General features: G+C 47.0%; 1 protein-coding gene across 3 annotated transcripts; it reads right to left on the reverse strand.

The window, feature by feature from the left end:
* Positions 1-305: 305 nt before the first annotated feature.
* On the reverse strand, positions 306-20,805 carry ctbp2l (C-terminal binding protein 2, like). Of its 3 annotated transcripts, XM_088439716.1 has the most exons (10): positions 18,681-20,801; positions 5,469-5,623; positions 4,896-5,040; positions 3,575-3,781; positions 3,292-3,506; positions 2,984-3,114; positions 2,703-2,830; positions 2,504-2,621; positions 1,713-1,779; positions 1,127-1,271 (listed from the first exon to the last, which is right to left on the reverse strand). In XM_088439716.1, the coding sequence occupies exons 1-9, from the start codon at positions 20,491-20,493 to the stop codon at positions 1,728-1,730; spliced, it is 2,964 nt and encodes a 987-aa protein (XP_088295842.1). In that variant the 5' UTR covers positions 20,494-20,801; the 3' UTR covers positions 1,127-1,271; positions 1,713-1,727. The 3 variants fall into 3 exon arrangements, with proteins under 3 accessions (XP_088295840.1, XP_088295841.1, XP_088295842.1); XM_088439715.1 differs by lacking the exon at positions 1,713-1,779 and having other exon boundaries at positions 307-1,271; positions 18,681-20,797; XM_088439714.1 differs by lacking the exon at positions 1,713-1,779 and having other exon boundaries at positions 306-1,271; positions 2,504-2,830; positions 18,681-20,805.
* Between the last annotated feature and the right edge of the window lie 1,194 nt (positions 20,806-21,999).

A 21,999-nucleotide genomic window follows, 5' to 3' on the forward strand; every position in this document is an offset into this window, starting at 1 on the left:
GGCTTGTTTTGCAAAAAAAAGTTTTTTGAAAAAAAAAAACAGTCTATAGTAAGACTTTTTGCAAAAAACGAGTCTATAGTAAGGCTTTTTTTTGCCAATAAACAACAGTGTATAGTAAGGCTTCAAAATTCAAAAGCGGCATGAATTTTTCATTTTTAGTTTTTCAAATACGAAATGTTCGACCCTGATGTAACCTCACAGAATCTATTATTTGAAGTATAACGATGTTGATTATTTTGATCACAGTTGCAGCAACAGGAATTGTGGCGCCCTCCTGTGGCCCGAAAATGAAACGGCTTGTAAAACAAGGTTCCAGAATCTTTTTTTCTTTTCTTTTTATTGGAACTGCACTGAATGCTAAATGTTCACCTGATACAAGAAACAAATACAAATACTCACGCTAAAAACAAAAGCATACTTGTTGGGGGTGGGGGTGGGGGGGGCTTCACTTTGCTATGACGATGGCCACACTACGGACAGAAGTTTTCTGGCTATTGCTTTTGCCAAGAAAACAGCATGATCCTGAACAAGAACTAATCGAGGGCAATCTAACAAAATTCGTGTGTGACTTTCTTTTTCCTCAACCGACGGGAGGTGGGGGGGGGGGGGGGTATTCCTGAGTCATTAAGTTCGTCATCACCCTTTTCTTCTCGCATCAGAAAATTGGAATTAGCCAACAATCAAGTGCAAGGTTGTTGTTTTTTTTTGTAATTGTTGCACTTGCTAATCGCTAATTGAGTTTCAGCTCTACGGTATTTTTTTTATGTTGTAAATACGGTTTTGAAAGGGGAACATGTGGTGGGAGGGGCTTAACAACGCACGTTAGATACAGAAGATGGCAGGGTCAAAAAAGGTAGTGGCTCAGGGAAAAGGAAATGGAGGGGCGGGGGTAGTTGTTGCATGTTCCCGAAAAAACAAAGTCTGCAGTGATTGCCCCCCTCAAAAAGAAGAGACAAAAAAAATAAACAGAGAAAAACAAACAAACAAAAACTGTTCAAAATACAAATTCCACTGGAGCCTGTTGAAAAAGGGTGGGGCACTGTCTCTTGGTCCCGTCAAAAGGAGGAGGAGCCGGGGATGGGGGGCGGGGCTATTGCTCGGTGAGGTGCTCTCTGGGCTCGCCGTGTTTGGAAGGCTGGTTGGGCGACGGGGCCTGCGAGGGGTGCGTGCCCGAGGGCAGGCTGTGGGCCACGGGCACCCCGCCGGGCACCATGCCCTCCAAGGCCCCCGGGAGGCCGCCGGGAGCCACGCCCACCACGCCCGCCGGGTACCTGCCAGGTAGGACAACGACTTAAACAAAAAAAGAAAAATTGGCATCTATTTTACCTATTGGTGAAGCAAAATGAAGCACTTGTGATTTTTTTTCTCCTCTAGATGGCAAATCAAACGTTTCTATTGCACTAACCTATCTACAGCTACGAAATCATATCACAAGCGCATCATGAGACTTCACTTTCCTATTCCTACTTTGTGATCCTAGCAAAAAATGACCCAAAAGAATCCTGCGGAAATGACGGATACTTATTCATTCCAGAATCGGGGGACATTTTCTGTCTAAGCCCCCCCCCAAAAAAAGAAAGTTAATGGCCGTGCTGAGGCTTTCGACAGTATGGACGCGTCCTCCAATTCTGGCATGATAAATTCGTCCGCTAGAGGGAGTCAAAGAGCTTGCAAAGGAGGGGAGCACACGGGCACACCGGCACTGCTTTTACCTGCTCCCAGGCCGTCTAGGCATTGATTTTGTCTTGGGCGACGGTCGCCAGCGATTGGCTCGCGTGGCTGCGTGAAACCATAACAACAACAACGCCCGAGTCATCCACCACACACACATATACACACACACACTTATATATATACGAATTGACTGTTATTTTTATTTAAAAATCAAATTATACTTACCCTTGTTTTGGTTAATACATTTTTGATCTAAATATAATATTGAATTAACTGGTTAAAGACATAAGTTTCATGCACTGAACAAACCGAAACAATTGGTAGCAAAATTTCAATTTTTTTTGAGCGAATAAATATTTAAATGACGAATAAATATTTAAATGACTTAAACCAACAGTATTAATCGTGAGAACGTTTATTTGTGTTTATTTTTATATTCATTTTTAAAAAAGTACATACAGGTGAATTAAAATGGAATTTAACATGATTAAATTTTAACCATATCGTTTAATGTTAAAAAGCAGTATGAATGTCATACTTTTTGTATTGTTTTTCACATTCAATTACAGATATATATTATGAATTTATTACATTGAAAAAGTTGGTGATGTGTCATGCATATTTACTACGTTCAACATGATGTTTAGACATTTAATTGCAGGAAAATAGGAATGTGAATTTTTCGCGTCGAATTTTGAAAAGAATGCCGTTATTCAGTGCAAGAATTTGAATATAATTCGAATAGCAAATATTTTATTTCCTGCATAAATATTTTCAATGAGTATTTTTTGTCAACGTTTGCTATCGAAATGCTGGATTCATTGGTCACCTGTAGGCGGCGCCGTTGAGTTCGGGGTGAACGGCGGGTTGGTCCATGACGGCCCAGGGCGCGCTGGTGACGAAGAACTCCTTGTTGACGCAGTTCCTCAGGCTGTCCGGGATGCGGCCTGCGGCCAAGCCGGCCGTTAGCCCGCTCGGCGCTAGCCCCGCCCCTGCCCCGCCCCGCCCCGCCCCGCCCCGAGTCTCACCCGTGATGGCTCTCCGGATCTCGGTGGCGGCGGCCTCCCTCATCTCCAGGGACGCCTGCTCGCTGTACCAGGCCGTGTGAGGCGTGCAGATCAGGTTGGGCGCGTCTTTCAGGGGACCTTGGGCGAAACTGAAGGCGGAGCTTATCGAAATCAAATAAAAAAAAAAGATACGGCCATACTTTTCTGGGGTTTTCGAATGACCGCGTTTCAAACTGGGATGGAGCTTTCCCAAAAGAACTCGGGGGAGGCCCTTGATTTTCAAAAGAAGGCTTGAAACTGACCTGAAGGGCTCCGTCTCATGCACGTCCAAGGCGGCGCCGCGTATCCGGCCCTCCTTCAGGGCCTGGGCCAGGGCCTTCTCGTCCACCAGGCCGCCCCGGGCCGTGTTCACCAGGAACGCTCCCTGACGCATCTGAATGGGAAAAAACAAAACAAAAATACAAATCAAAAGCGGTATCAAGGAAAGGACGCTTGGAGTCGTCTTGCAGTTTCAACAACCAACCAGCAGGCGGCAGCCCGCTCACACGGCTTGCGGAATTTCGATTACGAGCCCAACTTTGCTTTTTTCCGCCACGAGAGAGGGCCAGACCTGCTTGATGGTGAAGTCGTTGATGAGGTGGTGGTTGTGCTCGTTGAGGTTGCAGTGCAGGGAGACGCAGTCGCTCTGGTAGAGCAGGTCCTGCAGCGTGTAGACGCGCTGCACGCCCAGCGAGCGCTCCAGCCCGTCCTGCAGGTACGGGTCGTAGAAGAGCACGTTGAAGCCGAACACCTTGGCGCGCACCGCCACCGCCTGGCCCGAGCGCCCTGCAAACGCAGCGTTACGTATACGGCGGGGGCGAGGGGTGGGGGGGCGGTCCCGACGGGCCGCTCACCGAAGCCGATGAGGCCCAGCGTCTCGCCGCGGATGCGGGCGGCGCCCGAGGCCACCTCGCGGATCTGCTCCACGCTCTGGACCCGCGTGCCCTCCCGGAGGGCCTGGTACAGCCAGGTGTTGCGCCGGTACAGGTTGAGCACGTGGCACAGCGTGGAGTCGGCCGTCTCCTCCACCGCCGCCGACGGGATGTTGCACACCGCGATGCCTGAGCATATTTGCCCATATCTTCTCATTTCTTCTTTTTGAAGATTTTTCACACGCTTATCGGAAAGAAAGCTTTTCAGCGGCTGCAAAATTTGCCTAAATTATTTGTCGTGTTCGATGAATACGTCAAAACACATTCGGTCCACTGAAGTACTAAAGTCATGAATTACTCTGGCGCTTGAGAACATAAAGTAATCAAATGAAACGACGCAAAGTACTTGATTGGCCAAAGTAAACAATTACTTCAGTGCTAGGCTGTCTAAAGTAAATCAATTGCATTAGATACTTAAGTTCTAAAGTAATCAATTATTTAGTACTTAAGTAATTGAGCACTCTTGCACTCGACAACATAAAGTAATGGAAAGCCGCAGTACTTGGTGTCTAAAATAAATCAAATACGTGACGTACTTAAGTTCTAAAGTAATCAATTACTTTAAGTACTAATGTAATCACTTACTTTGCTACTTAAGTATTACAGCAATTGATTACTCTTGCATTCGACAACATAAAGTAATGGAAAGCCGCAGTACTTGGTGTCTAAAATAAATCAAATACTTGACGTACTTAAGTTCTAAAGTAATCAATTACTTTAAGTACTAATGTAATCACTTTGCTACTTAAGTATTACAGCAATTGATTACTCTTGCATTCGACAAAACAAAATGAAGGAAATTAACTACTTTACGTACTTTAATTCCAAAGTGATCTATTACTTTGGCTTCTTAAGTACTAATCAGTTACCTTAGCTACTTGAATCCTAAAGTAATTGACTACTCTTGCACTTGACAACATAAAGCAATCAAATGCTGATCAATTACTACAGTACTTCGTGTGAAAAATAAATCAATTACTTTTGGTACGTAAGTTCGAAAGTAATCAAGGACTTTAGGCAATTGAGTATTCACGTCATTACTCAAGTACTCAAGAACGTAATCAAATGCCACTCTACTTGATTGGCTAAAGTAATCAATTAGTACAGTACTCGAAATACACCCAAGTTTGAAAGTAATTCACTACTTTATATTTTATTTACTGTTTTTTCTTTTTTTTCTCAATAACCCAGAAGGAATAATTGTCGTTCCCGTTTTTTAAATTCAGGGGAAATTTGTTCCTACCGAGCTCCCCGGCGGCTTTAATGTCGATGTTGTCGTATCCGCTGCCGATGCGGATGATGATGCGCAGCGCTTTGAACTTTTCCAGGTCCTCCCTGGTCAGGGTGATGGTGTGGTACATCATGGCGCCCACCGCCTCGTTCAGCACCTGCCCGACAAAACGCCCGTCGAGAAATTCCGAAAGGCGCCTTGACTTACGAGCCGACGTTGCTGTGTGTCCCCTTCCTAACTCAAAACAAATCAGCTTTCAACTCATCGTATTCCTCATTCCTATTAATCAATGAGATCCTAAGATGGCACTCCCTGGCCACCGGGGGGCAGCAAGATGAGTTCTTCTTTTTTCAAATTAAGAGCAAATTGATTGGAACATGCAAGCAACTTATCGCTAAAACGCAACGTGTTGTATGCCTTTATTTTGTTGAGTTTCAATCGGGAAATTCGTGTCGGAGTTTTCTGACAGGCAAAACGGGGAAAAAAAAAATCCTATCGGGGCATCAAAAACCCACGTGCCTTTCCGTACCTCGCGCTCTTTCAAACTGTCAATTAAGAAGTGATTTGACAGCGGGAGCGCCATACCTTTTCGTGAATCTCCTGCGTGGACTGCGCGTCGCAGAAGGCCACGGTGGCCAGGTCTTTGAGGATGGGCATCTCCACCGTGCAGTCGCGCCCGTCCAGCAGCGCCACCAAGGGGCGCGGGTGCATGGGCCCGTTCATTATCTGGGGCCGGATACCTGGGGGAGGAACCAAGGAAACCCAGCAGCTTAGATTTGACGCCCTACATCGTAACCTCTCTGTTAAAAGCACAATGAATTAAAAAAAAAACAAACATTATAAGGCGCTTTATAAGGCGCATAGAATAGAAGCTACAATAGTGGCTGGGCTCGTGTTATGCATCCACTACTTTGTGCGCCTTGTCCCCATATAAATCGCTTCAAAATTGGCGCATGTACAGCATATCAAAATTTCAAACGGGGCGTTCTAAAAATTGGAATCGTAAAAATGCATTCATCACTGAAACGCAGTGGTAAAAATCGAAGAACTCATTCAGCGCCGCCGACGGCGAATTCATGCGTTATTCTCTTTGTCTTTGCTGGCATATGTGGAATAAGAAAAAGTTGCTCTAAATCGATTATGGCCCCGAGACTTAATCTGCCGTTGAACACATTCGCCGCAATTACAGCCACAGAAGTCAAAGATGCCTTTTTAGCGGGGTGGCGGTGCACTATTTGGCATTTCCAGACGCCATTTGATAGTTTGATCAATTCTCTTAAATGTCAGCGATTCAAATGACGCTAATTGCGAGCTCACTATTCGGCCAGATCAAAGACTCGCCGGTTCAATCCATCTCAATCCAATTTTAATGTCGCTGCGATTCGAGCGGTTGGATAATCAGTGTCGGCCCGCTGCTAAACGAGATTAAAAAAAAGGGGGGGGGGGGGGGCGTAACATAACCTAGCCTAAATAACGGCGCAATGAGGGGAAAATGAAAAAGTGGAAGGCAGGCAGGCAGGCAGGCGAGCGAGCGAGCGGTCCGGACCGGCCGGCGCTGCGGAGGAGGACGAAGATGAAGAGGACGGCGCGAGCGGAGGTGTCGTCTCTCGGCCCGTTGTCATGGTGACCACTTAAGCGACTCGGGCCGCTGTACTTTGATTTCTGGCGGCCGACGATCGACGGCCGCTTTCCTCGCGTCGCTCCGCGGTCAATCGGCGTCACGCTGAATGTTCGTGTCGGTAGCCGGTCGTGGCAAACGAATTACAGCGCTAGTAGCCGTCTCGGGCGGTCATTGTCAAGACTTATGATAAATGTATTTTTTTACAATGAATATTTTTAGAACACCCCATTTGAAGTGTTGACATTCTATATATCACAGGTGTCCAACTCCAGTCCTCGAGGGCCGGTATTCTGCTTGTTTTCCGTTTTTTTTCCTGCCCAACACACCTGATTTCAATGATCTTGGCTTATCTTAGCTTAGCTTATTAGCGAGGAGCTTGAACATGATCCTAATCAGGTGTGTTTGAGGGAGAAAGTTAGAAAACATGCAGGATACCGACCCTCTAGGACTGGAGTTTGACACCTGTGCTATATACGTTCCAATTCGGAAGCAATTTATACGTAGACGAGGCGCAAAAACTGACAGGTTTTTATAAAACAAAGTGCGATTTTATCAAATAAATCCAGAAACTGTTTTTAGATCAACAAAACAATCAAAGGAAAAGGAATCCGTGGACCCCCGGACAGAGCCCACATCAAACCGGAACCTGCGGGCCTGTTTGCTGCCTGCGTCTGGATCTTTAACCGCGTTTACTTTCCAAGTGCGCCGCCGCCGCCGCCGCCACCGCCGCCGCGCGCTCCCCATCCCGCGGCGGCCGAGGCCCATGAAAGAAGCCAATAAATATCAAAAAGAGATTTTTCCCGGCGCTGACAAGCCCTCAGCCGCGAAGTGACAAACGCTAAAATAAAAGCGCGCGGGGTGGCGGGCGTGTTCGGCGCAGGCTGCGCTAGTCGCAGGTGAGCGCCGCCGCCCCCGGGAAAGACTACACAACACCTCAACAAATTCGTTGGCTTTACATGTCGGCCATGTTGACGGGGACTCTCCTTTTCCCTCTTGTGTTCCCGCTAGCTGCGCTTGTTGCTCAACTGTTGCCTCACCAGTGCGTGTGTGTGTGTGTGTGAGCGTGTGTGTGCGTGCGTGTGCGTGCGTTGACAGAAGAAGCCAACAGCTGTCGTAGCAGCGATTGCCAAGGCGCTGCAGCACACATGAACACTAATAACCGTGCAGCTAAACAACCAATGAAAATGTTATATGATGTTATGTCAGCTTGTAAAAAGACAAAACGAAACCATGAATTTTAATCAAGGGAGAATATTAACTCATTGAATGCCAGGGACGTATTTTCACGTTTTTTTTTAAGCGTCCAAGGGAGTCATACTATTTATTTTAAGCATGTACATTTGCTTAAGTTTAGTTTAAGGTCATTCCACTGGATGCGAAACGAGCGTAATGAGCTACATTTCGAATGCCAAATCCGTATTTTTAGGTATGTTGGTGAGAGTAATGTAAAAGTAATGCAATAGTAGTGGAATGCGGCCTTAAGTGTCAACTAATTACTGTGGAATGAGAGTAATCATTAATAAATGATGCATTACAGCTTTGAAGTAACTTGCCTTTGATTTAACACAAAAATAAGTCCGCTTACATGGAGGAATGCAGAAATAGGAGAATATTTACTTGTATTTACTTGTTACTTGTAAGTATTTGGACAATTTTAAATTGTTGAAAAGGATTCATTAATACTCACAAATGGCTACTGGTGAATTTGATCATCAATTTAATTTCGATTAATCGTTGCAGTTCTACTTTCCGCTGTGGCGGTTTCCACTTGTCTAGCGTTTGACTCAGAGCATTTCACTCACGCTACTTATCTCACGAGAGGCAAGCGGCAAGGGGTCAAAGGTCGCAATGTTTCACAAGATATTCGTCGACTAAAATGAGACTTTCCTCACTTGCGTCTTACTCCTCGAGGAGAAAGACACGCACGGAAGCTAAGTGGGAGGAGCGTCGCCGCCGCCAGCGACACTTAGTCAGAGTCTGGCAGTCCGACGCGGCAGCTGATGAGGCCAGAGTTTCCATTTTGCGGCCAGCCTTTGCCTGGCGCTCCGAGGAGGGGGCGGGGCAGCGGCTGGAGAACAAGCGGGGGGGTGGGGCGCGAGCTCTACGTCGTATTATCTTCATCTGCTGCTGACGGTTGCCTAGCGACCGCGAGCTGCCGATCGCAGGTGACCGGCGGCGAGCCGTCGGACGTCGGCGGGTGGCGACAGACCACCCGAAGTTTAAAACACGGGAAAAATGTTAAACGAGGGACTAACTGTTTACCTAGCTTTAAGAACATTTACAATATTTCAGTGTAGTAACTGTGGCTTTGCGTGTGTATGGCTTTAAAAGGCGGAGTCTGTCCTGCTGAGTGACATGGAAGTCGGCCAATGGGACTCTGTTGTTAGGTCATGTCTTCCAGGTTGCACATCAATTCATGGCCCTTTTTAGTTACCGTTCATATAAAGTATTCAACCGATTATAATGAGCCGCTATGATTGCAGTCCTTGAGGGCCGGTATCCTGCATGTTTTCTGTTTTTCTCTTCTCAACATACCTGATTGAAATGACAAACTTATGAGCCAGCTGCTGGAGCTTGAAAATGAGAGAGAAAGTTAGAAATCATGTAGGATACCGGCCCTCGAGGACTGGAGTTTGACACCCGCGCCCTAAGATGTCACAATGGTGCCATCTTGTCACACATTGGCAATTTTAAAGAACTAAGTGAATTCCACACTTTTATTTTGAAGTCAATCCCAGCAATGTGTCGCGACTGACCTAACTCATCTTTATGTTGTCCTAAAACCAAGTTCGGTTGCTAATTGTGCTAGTTAAGGATGCAGAGGAAATATTGAATCGTGCTAACATAGTTCTTACATTCCTACATACCGACATTGCTCCTAAATTAGCGGCTAACAATGCTAGCAGGGTGGAGAGCAGTCGGATGACTTTTCAAACACACTTTCATAGAAGTAAATGACTCAAGTGACACAGCTGCCATTCCTACTGATCACTTTTGAACGAACCAGGCTGACAAAAGTGCTGTTTTATTTAGCAAATGACAGAACGGGGGAAAAACACCTTCAATTTAAACATTGTGATTTGCATCATACATTTTTGCAAACAACCTTGGAGATAATTTGAAGGTCATATCGCTCAGCTGTAAGTCAAGTGTGTTTTGCATTTTTCTACTGGCTTTCTCAGGCTGAACGAGCGGCCTTGGCACATGTTTTGAAAACAACTCCGTAGCGCACACGCGTTCCTGGCGACCGGCCTACGATGTGAGTGCAAGAGGTTTTAGAGTTAACACGCAGATGTGTGTTGGGGTCACACACACACACACATTTAATGGTATCGCCACTTTTATTCGGTGAAGTTGTTACTTAGAGATTTAGAATTACGACGAAAAGCCTGCGTCAGCGCGAGGTCGTCACTTTATTTTTTGGGTAGTGAGCCTCCTTTGTTGGGGAACCCCCCCCCCACACCCAAAAAAAAAAAGTCATGCACAAAGGCCGCCTGTCCCACGCTGTGCCCCACCTGGCTTTTTTTTTTCTTTCAGGGGTCAACAGCCTCTACCCCACTGAGTTACTAACCAGGAAGTGAGCGCTAAGCGTTAGCATGCAGGGGATGACAACATGGTGACCAGCCCCCCCAGGTAACACCCCCCTTTCCCTCACACATGCCAGACTTTATTAGACATCCAGCAAAGGAAACAGGAAACATGCCGCTTGCCTGGAAAATGTTGCCGCCACATTCTTCCTCGCTCTTATAAACGCCGCATGGTTAGAAAAACAAAAATCCCCTTAAAAAGTGGAATACGATAATCCGTCATCCCCCCCTCCCTCCCCGAACCCCCCCCTCGGTCCAGGGGTGGAGAAAATCACTCGGATCGCGGCCGCATCATCTCGTCGGCGGTGGCAGGTTGCGGAAAGATGCAATTAGTGCCCCCCGCCGGATGGAAAAAGACGGCGGAATGGCTGCTTCCTTCTCAGGCGGCGGCGGCGGCAACGGCGGCGGCGGCGGCGCACCGTCTATTCATGGCTGGGCGCTACATCGGGTCTTGACGCGCTCAGGCAGCACAATCCCTCCCTCCCTCCTCCCTCTTCCCTCGTCTTCCTCCTTCTCCTTGCCGCTTTCTTGGGGTATGTTTATTTCTAATCTGGACTGGTCACACCCCTCCCCTCCCTTCCCCTCCCACACACACGCACCCCCCCCCGATTATTTGGTTTCCGCCACTCCTGCTGTTCTTCAATCTCGACAGCTATAATAGCTGGGTATCAACAAGGTATGAACACGAGTGGGTTAAATTCACAGCTTTGCAGTAGGGATGGAGCGATTATCGGCGCTGATATTTGGCGTTTTGACAAATGGGTACGGGCCAATAAGAGGGGACCATTTGGTGAATACGCTAATTTTGCAGGGGAGTTAAAAAAAAAAAAATCATTCTCAAAGCACACACTGCCTGTTCAAGTTTCACCAGTCAATTAAATACCTTTACTATGACAGAAAAAACGAGGTTGAGATTGTCTGAGACGTCACTCTATTCCATCCTGCAACAACGGGGCACTCTAAAGCAGCTATGCAGCATTCCAGAATCGAAATATCAAGCCACAAACCTAAATAATTGACGACGTGCACAATGAGGCGCTCTAAAATGCAACCCTGGTGGGGTGGTATCATCACTTGGTATCGGTGACTACTCGAGGTATTCGCTTGTACTGGTATCCATCTTAAAAATTGGTATTGGACATTCCTAATAAAAAAAAGATGGATAATCTGCATATTAAAACAAACAGTGAGTATGAATAATGAATTACATACATAATACATTGTAAAATTCCCTCAATAGAGGCCATGCATCAAAAACACAATCGCCACTACTTCCTTTAAGAAAAAAAGTCAGTCTTTTGAGATGCAAACTTGTAAAGAAAACCTAAATGTTGTCACCGGAGCCTACTCTTACTGTAAACGAGCGGCGGCGTCCGCCCTTTCTTGGAAACCAATCCGCCCGCGTGTTTTGCGGACACCAACAAGCCAAACAAAGCGGCAAGCGGCCAGTCGAGGCATGGGCGATCCCGCAGATTTTGCCTGGCGTTCCGTCGCGTCGGGGGCGAGCCCCTTTCTTTAACCTTGGCTAATTATACGGTAAGCTGCCTTTTCCTGCGAGCGCCCGAAGTTGGCGGGCCAACCGCGGGGCCCGCTACAATCCGCTTAGGGCACTTAAAGAGATTTGAAGAAAGCGAGTGCGGGAGGACCAGCAAAAGCCGGCGCTGACCCGCTCTCTCATTTATTTCCTGCTATTTACAGAGTAGGCCAGGGGGTCCTCTCCGGTGCGAGGCGCCCGCCGCCCCCCCAAAAACCGCCAGCCGGGCCCGCGAAGATCCAGATAACCAGCCTGAGTCAACGGGGCCTCTTCGCCTCTCGGTTTCTCATCTGACCGACCAATGAAGACAAAATTGCGGGGAAAAAAGCAGAACGGGCCCTCCAATGGAAACTATTAACAACAACGTGGCTCATCCTGCCCAAGGGGGAACAATCCTGTTTTCATTTCAAATTGAGAGCAAATGAATTGGAACGTGGAGCAACTCACTGCTAAACTGTGTTACGTCGACTAACATTTTACGCCTTGATTTTGTAACTTTTTATATGGACGCACAAGGTCATCGGCGTTGTTGATTTTCCGGCTGACGATTCAGAAATAATACACGATGATGAAAATAACGATCAAATGTAAGAGTGCTTTGCACAGAGCACTAGTTGCTTGTTACATTGTTGTTGTTATGTTGGCTGAAAAGAAAGTATTTTTAACAGGAGTACACGAGTGAAAAAATAAGTCCGACAAAATCTCCGAGGCACTCGTAAATCCGAAACGGTATTTTCCTCCGACGCTCGCCTAAGTTTCCGAAACAGGAGACACGGGGGACACGCCCGTCCCCGCGTGCACGTCCGCCGCAGGTGGCCTCCAGATGTGGCGGCACATTTTGGGAGCCCCGGCCCCTCCTTTTCCGTCCCTCCTCCGCAGTGACAGGAGCCATCTGGGCCGGCCGGGACTTGCGCACCCTCCCGACGCGTGGCCCCCGTGATTACACCGGCAAATGCCACGCGCGCGTACAACGCGGCCCCTCAACCGCGCTGTCAGCCTGGGAGGCAAACTGCGGCCCAGCTGTGCTCCAGCGGGCTCCGATTCAAATCTCAGACAAGCTGTCCGTCTTGCCAGATGATATTTCACACTTCCCGAAATGATGCGCTCGTAGTTTTTGGGTCGCGCCGTACGCCTCGGGGGACACCTGAGGCCCACAGCATTTCAAGTATGGAAACCGAACTGAAATCAGGGGCCAGTAAAACATATATATATATTCAAAGAGGGTTAGAGACAACTTGAAAATTTGGCATTTTAGTCAGAAACTTTAATTTGTAATTAATATTTCATAAAATGCTGTGGCCGGCCAGCCAGATCTGGCATGCTATCATTAATGGCCCCATACCAACACTGATCGATAGCAGCTCCGTACAGATACAAAAAAAAAAAAAAAAAACCTTTCAAATCCACTACTGTAGCTTCTATTCTATGCACCTTATAATGCGGTGTGCCTTATATATGAAAACAGTTTTAAAATTGGACATTCATTGAAGAGGCGCCTTATAATCCGGTGCACCTGATAGTGTGGTGCAGCTCCATCTAGCGGATGCACAACGCAAGCCCAGCCACTACTGTAGCATCTATTCTATGCGCCTTATAATGCGGTGCGCCTTATATATGAAAACAGTTTTAAATTAGGCCATTCATCGAAGGTGCGCTTTCTAATCGGCCGCGCCTTATAGTGCAGAAAATACGCTATGTGTTCTTCTCAGCATGGTGGCAAAAATGAAAAAGGCGGAATTTTGTCTTTCGTGTAGCGATGACCAAATGAAGCCTCATGAAGTACTTTTGATAAGATTTTTAAATTCCTCGCGCTGCAGAGTGAATTGACGACGTTTCCAATGTATTAGCCTTCATCTCGAAAGCAAGAGCACCATCTAGAGGAGTAAAATAACATGAAAAGCGCTTTGCGATACCTCATTTTCTCGTCACCGATTTGTATCGTTGGCGCCATTGTCAATCTGCTAGCGTTTGGCAAGGCGACCTGCTCCGAGAGGCCCCCCCCGCTGCGTTTGTTGCCGTCGTGCGGCATTGATTTACAAGACGGGCTGCAGATAAAACCGCATGACAAGGCGGCGGCGGGGGGTGGGCGGCGTGACAGGGACCACCGCAACCAGGAAGTAGCCCTGCGCGTCAAAGCTAGTGGCTCCTTGTTCAACTCCAAAAGATGAGAGTACCATGTCCCCCCCCCCCCCCCCCCCCCCCTTTTCTTTTCATCTTCAGCTTTTGAACGCCCCCAACCCCCCTTGATAAATATGCGCACCAGGTAAAGTGATGGGTAAATCTTTGAAAGGGGCCTGCATTGAAATATTCTACTCTTTACAGTTTTTCCCCCTTTATTATTTCACACAGTGAATAAAAAAAAAAGGGGGGGGGTGAATAAAACACACAAGGTTGGCCAACACTTCAGAGAGGATATTCAATATCCATGAGCTTTTTCATTTCACACTGATGAATAATTCAGGGTGACCTGCCCACAACTGAGAGGAAAAAAAAAAAAGGAAGAAAGCGAGAGGGGGGAGGGAGAGACACTCGAAAAAAAAAAAGGAAAAGGATGGAGGAGGTGTGCAGAGGTAGTCGTCTGTTTTTGCAGCTGTTGCCTTTTGACAAGCGCGGCGATAATATGAAATGGCGGCAGCTAATTGGGGAGGGAGAGCGCCTTGAAGACATGCCACGTCACCTTAAAGTGTCTGTCATGCAATCAGCTACACAATTGTGCCCCCCCCCCAAAAAAAAAAAAAAAAATATATATATATATATATATATATATATATATATATATATATATATATATATATATATGTTATATATGTATCTTAATGTCTTAAAGAAAGTAAAAAAAAAAAGAGTAAAAAATGTCTTTCAGTGAACGACTTAAGCACATTTATGAAAAAACTTTTTAAATTTGTATTGTTTTTAAAAAAAAAAGGCTAGTATAATAATAATAATTTAGGCTAACAAACATGTTTTAAATCTTGCCACGTTTAAAGAGCTCCCGGGATCGTTAACATGTTTTAAAAAGGTGTTCTAGATAATATATTTTTTTTTATATAAAATTGTAAAAGAAATTAGAATTTGATACAACAATGTTAGGGATAAATTTCAAAGTTTAAGACAGGTATCAAAAATAAATTAAAGGAAAACGTAAGCGAAAATTATGACCTCAAATAAATATCATATACTGTATAACGGTCCAAAATGACAAAATTAAATAAATTGTAAAATTCAAGGAGGCTGATAGACAATGTTTACAGCTGATTTTTATATTCCCTCAAAGGTAAAAATATTGGCAATAAAATTAACAAAAAATGTTTTTAAGCATGTTATTGAATATATATATTCACTCAAAGGGAAAAATATTGGCAATAAAATTAAAAAAAAATGTTTTTAAGCATGTTATTGAACATATATATTCACTCAAAGGGAAAAATATTGGCAATAAAATTAAAAAAACACATTTTTAGGCAGCCCTCAGGATCTTTAACATGTATTAAAAAGCTAAATTAAAAACAAAAACAGGTGAAGAGCTCCAATAAACATAAAACTCCTAAAAGTGAAATTAAAAAAACTTATCTTTGAACAAAAAAACAAACAAGAAAATGCAGGGTCAGCAGTATCTGTGTAAAATTCACAGAATTTTTTAAGTTTACTGTTCGACAAGCCGGCAAGCCCCGCCCACACGACATGTGTGCGTGTGTGTGTGTGTGTGTGTGTGTGTGTGTGGGGGGGGGGGGGGGGGGGGGGGGGGGTCACATGCAAAATTTCTAGAATACAACGCTATAATCTAGATTGAATTAGAGCAATTTGTGTAAAACGTCGAAACGCGGTGGCGCTTTTTCGGCCAAAGCGTGAGCCTGCGCAGAGGTGAGGCGTTCACTTGTCACAAGCAGGGTTAGGAAAGCTGTTCCTCATTAGCTGTGCGGGCTTGGCCGGCGTCGCCAAAGTCACCGATGCCCCTGCGAAAGCGAGCGAGGCTTCTGGGGGAGGATCCGCCGCGCGCCGCTTGCTTTTTTTTTTACGTAATGTGCCCATCTGTGGCGCAACCTGTTATCCAGACCATATTTCAACGAGAATCACGAGAGAGAGAGAGAGAGAGAGAAAAAAGAAGGGGCACGTAACGCAGGGTTGTGCAAGATTTGCCGGCTTCTGAAATCTGGGGTTAGCGATCTTTACAGCTTACGGAAAACTGAGGGGGTGTGCATGTCATAGGCTTTATTGTCTATCCTTTCAAGAAGTCTCCATACTGAGATTCAGACTCTCTCTGATATTGAAAACTCTCTGATCTTAAGGGAAATGGCAAAAGACCCCCAACTGCTTCCAACACTGAGGAATATATCAAAAACGTCAACAAATCTAATGATGCTGCAGGGAGAGAGAGAAAAAAAAAGTACCTTTAAGATACTAACGCACAGTCACCAATTTTGTGTGTTTTTTATGTTACCGTGTACAAGACGAACCAGCACTTGTGGGGTTGTTTTTGTAAATAGAGGGAAAGAAAGTGCCGAAAACCAGAGGTCACAATTTCGATTTTGAATTTTTGAACTCGAAAAAAACGCAAACAAACTTTTGCAGTGTAATATTTAGTTTTACTCTATCACGTAATATCATAATTCTCTACCATAGCTTTCATGGTTCGAAATCATAAATTTCGCAGGTAATCGGGCGAAAAATGAACTGACACCGCTTCGCTTTTTCACTTTTCTCTTCTTATACATACAAAGATTCAATTGCTTTTCCAACCCACCAAACGGTACTTTGACTCTGGGTTACGTAACTGTCAGAGCCGACGTTGACCGAGTCCAGACCCCCCCCCCCCCCCATCATTTTTGACAAATGTCCCAGGAAGTTCTGAATAACACCCGGGCGCCGTGTCAGAAAGCTGTCGGCCCCGGGACGCTAAAATTCCCACTTAGGAAGCCCCTGTCCCCGAACACACCACGCACGGCCCGCTAATTCCCCAGCTAAGAAAAGCCCGGCTGAAGATTCTCTGTGGATTATCTCCTCAAAGAAAGCACGTGACGGCACACGCGATTGGACGCTTGGGTTAAGCCAATTAGGTGCCTAGCTGGCGTCACGTGACGTGGAAGCGACCCACCTGCGCTGCTGCTCTGCGGGACGGCGCTGACGGACAACTCCATGGCCAAGGCGCGCACTTCCTACTTTGGCAGGGAAGAAGGTAACTGTCGCGACTAAGCTGCACTGCAGGGTTTAATGCCATTATTAACGGCGCTTAACCAACCAAGACGCAGAACCCTCCCACCTTACCGCACTTTACATAGTTGTGCGATCTTACCTTTCTGAATTTGAAAACTAACGCAATACAAGACACAAAATGAAGGCCAAAAGTATGCGGGCGTAAATTAAAAATTCGCCTAAGATTGAATGGTCAGCCGCATACATCGACTTTTTACATCGGCCACATTCTTGATTATAAAAATGACCGTAAAGGGACAAGATAGACATCAGTTGGTTGTTACAGCCACTGCCCGTTGCAGCTAACAGCAACTCATGTGAGCTGAAGTTGGCGTTATTTCAATAAAAGAAGCGAGCAGACTGAACCAAGGTCCGAGTCCACACAAAGAGATATCAGTAAAACCCACGCAAAATGTGAACACAAGAAAATAAGGAGAATTTACAAAGATGAGACTTAAGGGTGCATCTTTACTTTGCAGACTCTGTATAAGACTTCCTGGTTGTGCAAGCACTCTTGCGGTTTAACGATTCATTTGAAGGCTGTTAAAATTTTCCAAATATCCTCTTTAAAATGACTCGAATTTTAACGTAGTATCTCCTGCGCCTTGACGAACGTGAGAGAGATGCTCATGAGTACTAGGTCTCCCAATTTAATCAGTCATTGTTCAAGGAATAATGCGTCGCGACTCCTCAATAGCCATGTTTGAACATAAAGGGGGGGGGGGGGGGTGGGGGCTCGCAAGACGAGAGGCTCTTCACCAGTCGACAAGAGCCCCGCGCGTTAAAAAAGAAATCCCTCGAGAAGTAAACGGCGACAAAGAAGTAATTATTTGCGCTCAATTTTCTCTGGCTCTGAGCAGGAAAAAAAAAAAAAAAAAAACTACCAGCAGTGCCCCCCCCTTCCTTAAATGTGAAGATTATCTACCTTCTGATTGCCACCAGAGCCGAGGTTGCCTGGCAACATGCAATTAAGAAGTATGCTTTCTGATTGTCTGCGAGGCCCTGCCGTTATCTGATGAAGTAACCCAAGCAACATATATCGGCGTCATGCTAATGCTAATGAGTTTGTTGCACGGCGAGGAAAGCATAAGAAAAAACAAACAAACAAAAAAACCTACAACCTTGGTAAAAAGCAATTCACTTCAACCCTATTTATTCAACGGCACGTCAAGATAAGTCATTCATTTCAAACTTGTTTGGGCAAAGACGAAAATAAGATTTCCAAATAAATGCCATAAATGTTTAACAAAGCTAAAAACGGTGGCGGAACACCGACAAAAAAAACCTTCGGTCATGCCTTCCACAAGCGAAACACGCAATTTCTTTTCATGTTCATCACTCCACGCATCGTAGGGAAAAGATTACATTCACTAGAAAAGTCCGATTTTTTTTCTTCCGTTTAATAAAAGCAAATAAATAGTACATTTAATAACCTTTAAAAAAGCGCACGAGTCAAGTTCCGCCATTACTGTCAGAAGTATGTCCGCGATGTAAGACAACAAGGTGTCTATAAAAGGTGATTCCTATAATAGCCTATACAACGGTCCATCTCATTAGACTAATTGGATTACCGGCGGTTAAGCCCCCGATTAGGAGAGAGTGTAGCGTAAAATAACAAGGACGGCAGTATTTACTAACAGAAGCTGGATGCCCAATTTGAGTTCATGTTTGATTTACAGACATCCACAATGAGCGTCAACTTGTTTCTCACCAAGAAAAAAACAAACAGACGCTCAGGAGTAGTCAATTCAGTGAAACATTAAAATGGCGGCGTCACTCTTCTCGTTGAAGTTACCAGACTGTAAATCTGTAAATCTATTGATCTACAGGAAAGAAAATGAGCGAGATAAGAAAGATTACCGTACTTGTGTCAGGCGCGGTGGTCATAGTTGATACAATGACCGGTGGACCGGTGCGACGTCCGACCAACTTGGTGCTGTTAAGGTTTTGCGCTTGGAGAGCGGCGGAGGAAGCGGCGGTGGCGACGTTACCCTCAGGCGCGGCATTGATCCCTTTCCGGAGGAGTTGCGGGCTGTGAATAGGGCTCGCCGTCGCTACCGGCGACGCAGGGGGAAGATTGGGGGCTCGTTTCATCAGCTCCATGGGGGAGTAGGAGCCCGAGAAGGTTTTGGGAGCGGCGCCGGGGGTTCCTGGGGCAGGAGGGGGCTGTTGGCCAAGAGCAGACATGGCCAGGCCGGTATGCGCGTTGTACATGGAGAAGGGTCTCCCTTGGGTCACGGCGTTGTTGTAACCTCCGGGGCTGATCGGTAAGGCTCCAGGTGCCAAGGGGCGCGGTGCTGGATAAGTGGTGGTCTCCAGAAGGTGTTGGGACGGAGCACTGCTGGGTCTTCTGCCGAGAAACTCTCCCAATCTGGGAGAAACCGCCTGGATAGTGGCGGGGGGTTGCTGCATCAGGCCGGGATCCATGGTCAAGCCTTGGGGCGGTACGTAATAGTCATTACGATGGCTGAAGCTGTTGGAGCGGGTACGCGGCGCCGTTCCACCTGTCTTGTAACTCAGCACGATGCGGGAAAGAACGCGGGCCTGGGCCAGGTTCGGGGCCACCGAGCGGACGTCGTGGTCCTCCATCATACCCAGCATGGAGAAGGAATCGAAGCCCTGTTGCAGCAGTAGCGTGATGGTACTCTCAGCCAGACCTTCGGCTCGCAAGAACGCCAAAAAGGAAGGATCCGCCATCTTCTTGGGGTCCGCGGCGCTAGGGTGGTGCGGAGGCAACCCGGAGGACATTCCTGCCGTGGCGGCGGCCAACATGGCCGCGCTGGGATCGTAGTTCGGGTCATAAGGAAGTCTTTGGGAGGCTACGGCTCCGTAAGCGCGAGGGAGGGCGCCGTCCATTCCCTGCAAAGCCGGGTCCACCGCAGAATCGGTGGCAGCTGACTGATGGGGTTCCAAAGACAAGCCGCCGAAATTGTTTAATGGCTGCCGGGCAGAGCCGGACGACTGCTCGGAAGTGTAATTGGAAAGATGGGGATGAGGTCCGTAGACTGCAGGGGAAGGAGAGCTGCCGGCGATACGCTGAGCGTCCGAGATAATCTTAGATCCCAGAGTTTCCCTGTACAAACGGCTAAGCTCGTGGACAGGAAGGGGAGGAGGAGGCGGGGGTGGAGGCGGCGGGGGTGGAGGCCCGGGGATAGGTGTAGAACCGCACGCCGGCACGGAAGGTGTGGCTCTCGCTTGTGCTTGATCCCATTGAGGCCTCAACCCTCTCGCGCCGTGCCCGTAATGCGAAGTTGATCTGGTGAGAAGGTGATGGTTCTCCCTAGAAAACCCGGACTCCTCGGGAGGCTGACCAGTCAGGGCGGTCTGAAAATAACCATGAGGCGGCGCGGCGCCCCGACCCGACATGGCTTGCTTGAGGTAGAGGCCGTCGCCGAGATCCAGCTGAGAGGTCTTACTCATGAGCGGTCGCCGCTCCGGTTGGTGGACCGGATCGCACGCCGACGACCCGAGGACCGGAACCTGCGTCTTAAGATCCGGGTGCTGCGGAAAGCAACTTCCACGTTCACCTCTGCACAGTGCCGATGAATTCCTCAGGTCAGGAAGAGTCCCGCAGTAATGACAGCGGCTTACGGCCCCGTCGCTCTGGCCTTCAGACCAATACGCACCCCCTTGGCCCGGATAACCACCGAAACGCGACTGCTCGCTTGGATTAGGCATCGGGGAAAACAAAACGGACCCGTACGCGAGCGCAAAATAGCCATAAGTGTTACGTTTCAGTTCTCGCGTTACGTCCGCGCCTCTCGAAAAGGGAGGAGCCGAGAGGCGAAACACTACCTTCACCTGATCTGCAGCTGTAGTTTCTACCTATCCTCATTCGGACGTCGGCGCTATCATGTGGCTACCGACTAAATAATTCAGCCCCCGAAACTTTAGAACTTCATACTGTACAACGTATAACTTTGGGGCGAGGTGTTACTCCACTCTGGCAGAGTTAACGCATGTGCTTGGATTACTTTGAAGACAAAAGCACTCCAAGAAATTGGGCTAAAACAACACAGCCGGTAAACGCTAGCGGAACGAGAGGCAGGGAAGGTGAGGCGCTAATCCAGCGGGGTTGATGCACGCCATTGACGGAGGCAGTCATCCACAGAAGTCGCCACAGGGGGATTAGCGACAAATGAAAACATGCTTAAAGCCTTCGCCCGCTGTGACATCACCGGACAAGATTGCACACTGCGGAGAACTTTTTTCATCCGCCAGATGCCAACTCGAGCGAAACAATCATTCGCGAGCGGCGTTAAGAAGCTGTCAAATACAATTTCTGATGCTTTTGACAAAAACATCCGTCCGGGAACCCGAATGAGGTATAAAAATGGATATAAAGATAATAATTGGCATTCCGAGCAGAGAGGCCGCGTTTCCCTACCCGAGATGCTGCCGTTGGTGATAAACTTGTGTTTACTCGCCAAGAGCGAGTGAGAGCAAACAGACGGAGGGGAAAAAAAAAAAAAGAGTGGCAGGAGAAGAAAGGCTAACACTGATAAATGTGTTGGGGGAAAATAGCTGATAAGGTGGAGAGCGGACAAGCTTTGACTTTCTCACCTTCAAAACAGGATTGGATTGGACAGCAGTGGACTGTGACCACTCCATCATCGGACTTGTTTCTATTTTCTACGTTGTTTCACTGTAATAAAACGGAGGAGCCCCGAGGGCCATCGTCCGATGGCCCCCAGAGGCCGAAAAACGCCAGCGATAAGCAAAATTTATGGAGTGACGGGGACCGCCCTTTACGACGCCTGCCAGGTTCTTTTCAAGTTGCGGTGATCCGTGGTGCCGGGAACACCGACATGTGCGCCTTTTCCACTAACTGCGATTTTAATGCGACCATTGAAATTGTAGTAACAAGCGTTGGATGACTTCTAGTTTTGTAGTTGTTGGTCTTGGTTTTAAGGCCGGTTTCAAACACATTTCTTAAGGGTTTTGGCCTTGTCTTGATACTCTCTAGTACACAGGTCTCAAACTCCAGTCCTCGAGAGCCGCAATCCTGCACGTTTTTTATTCCTCTCTCTCAAGCACACCTCATTCAAAAGATGACTTCATCAGCGAGCTCTGCAGGATCTGGAAACCGATCTGAATCATTTGAATCAGGTGTGTTTCAGAGAGAAGAATCAAAAAAAAAAATGCAGGATTGCGGCCCTCGAGGACTGGAGTTTGAGACCTGTG

Source organism: Hippichthys cyanospilos, chromosome 17, assembly GCF_059441005.1.
Source record: "Hippichthys cyanospilos isolate Australia breed blue-spotted pipefish chromosome 17, RoL_Hcya_1.0, whole genome shotgun sequence".
NCBI lineage: Eukaryota > Metazoa > Chordata > Actinopteri > Syngnathiformes > Syngnathidae > Hippichthys > Hippichthys cyanospilos.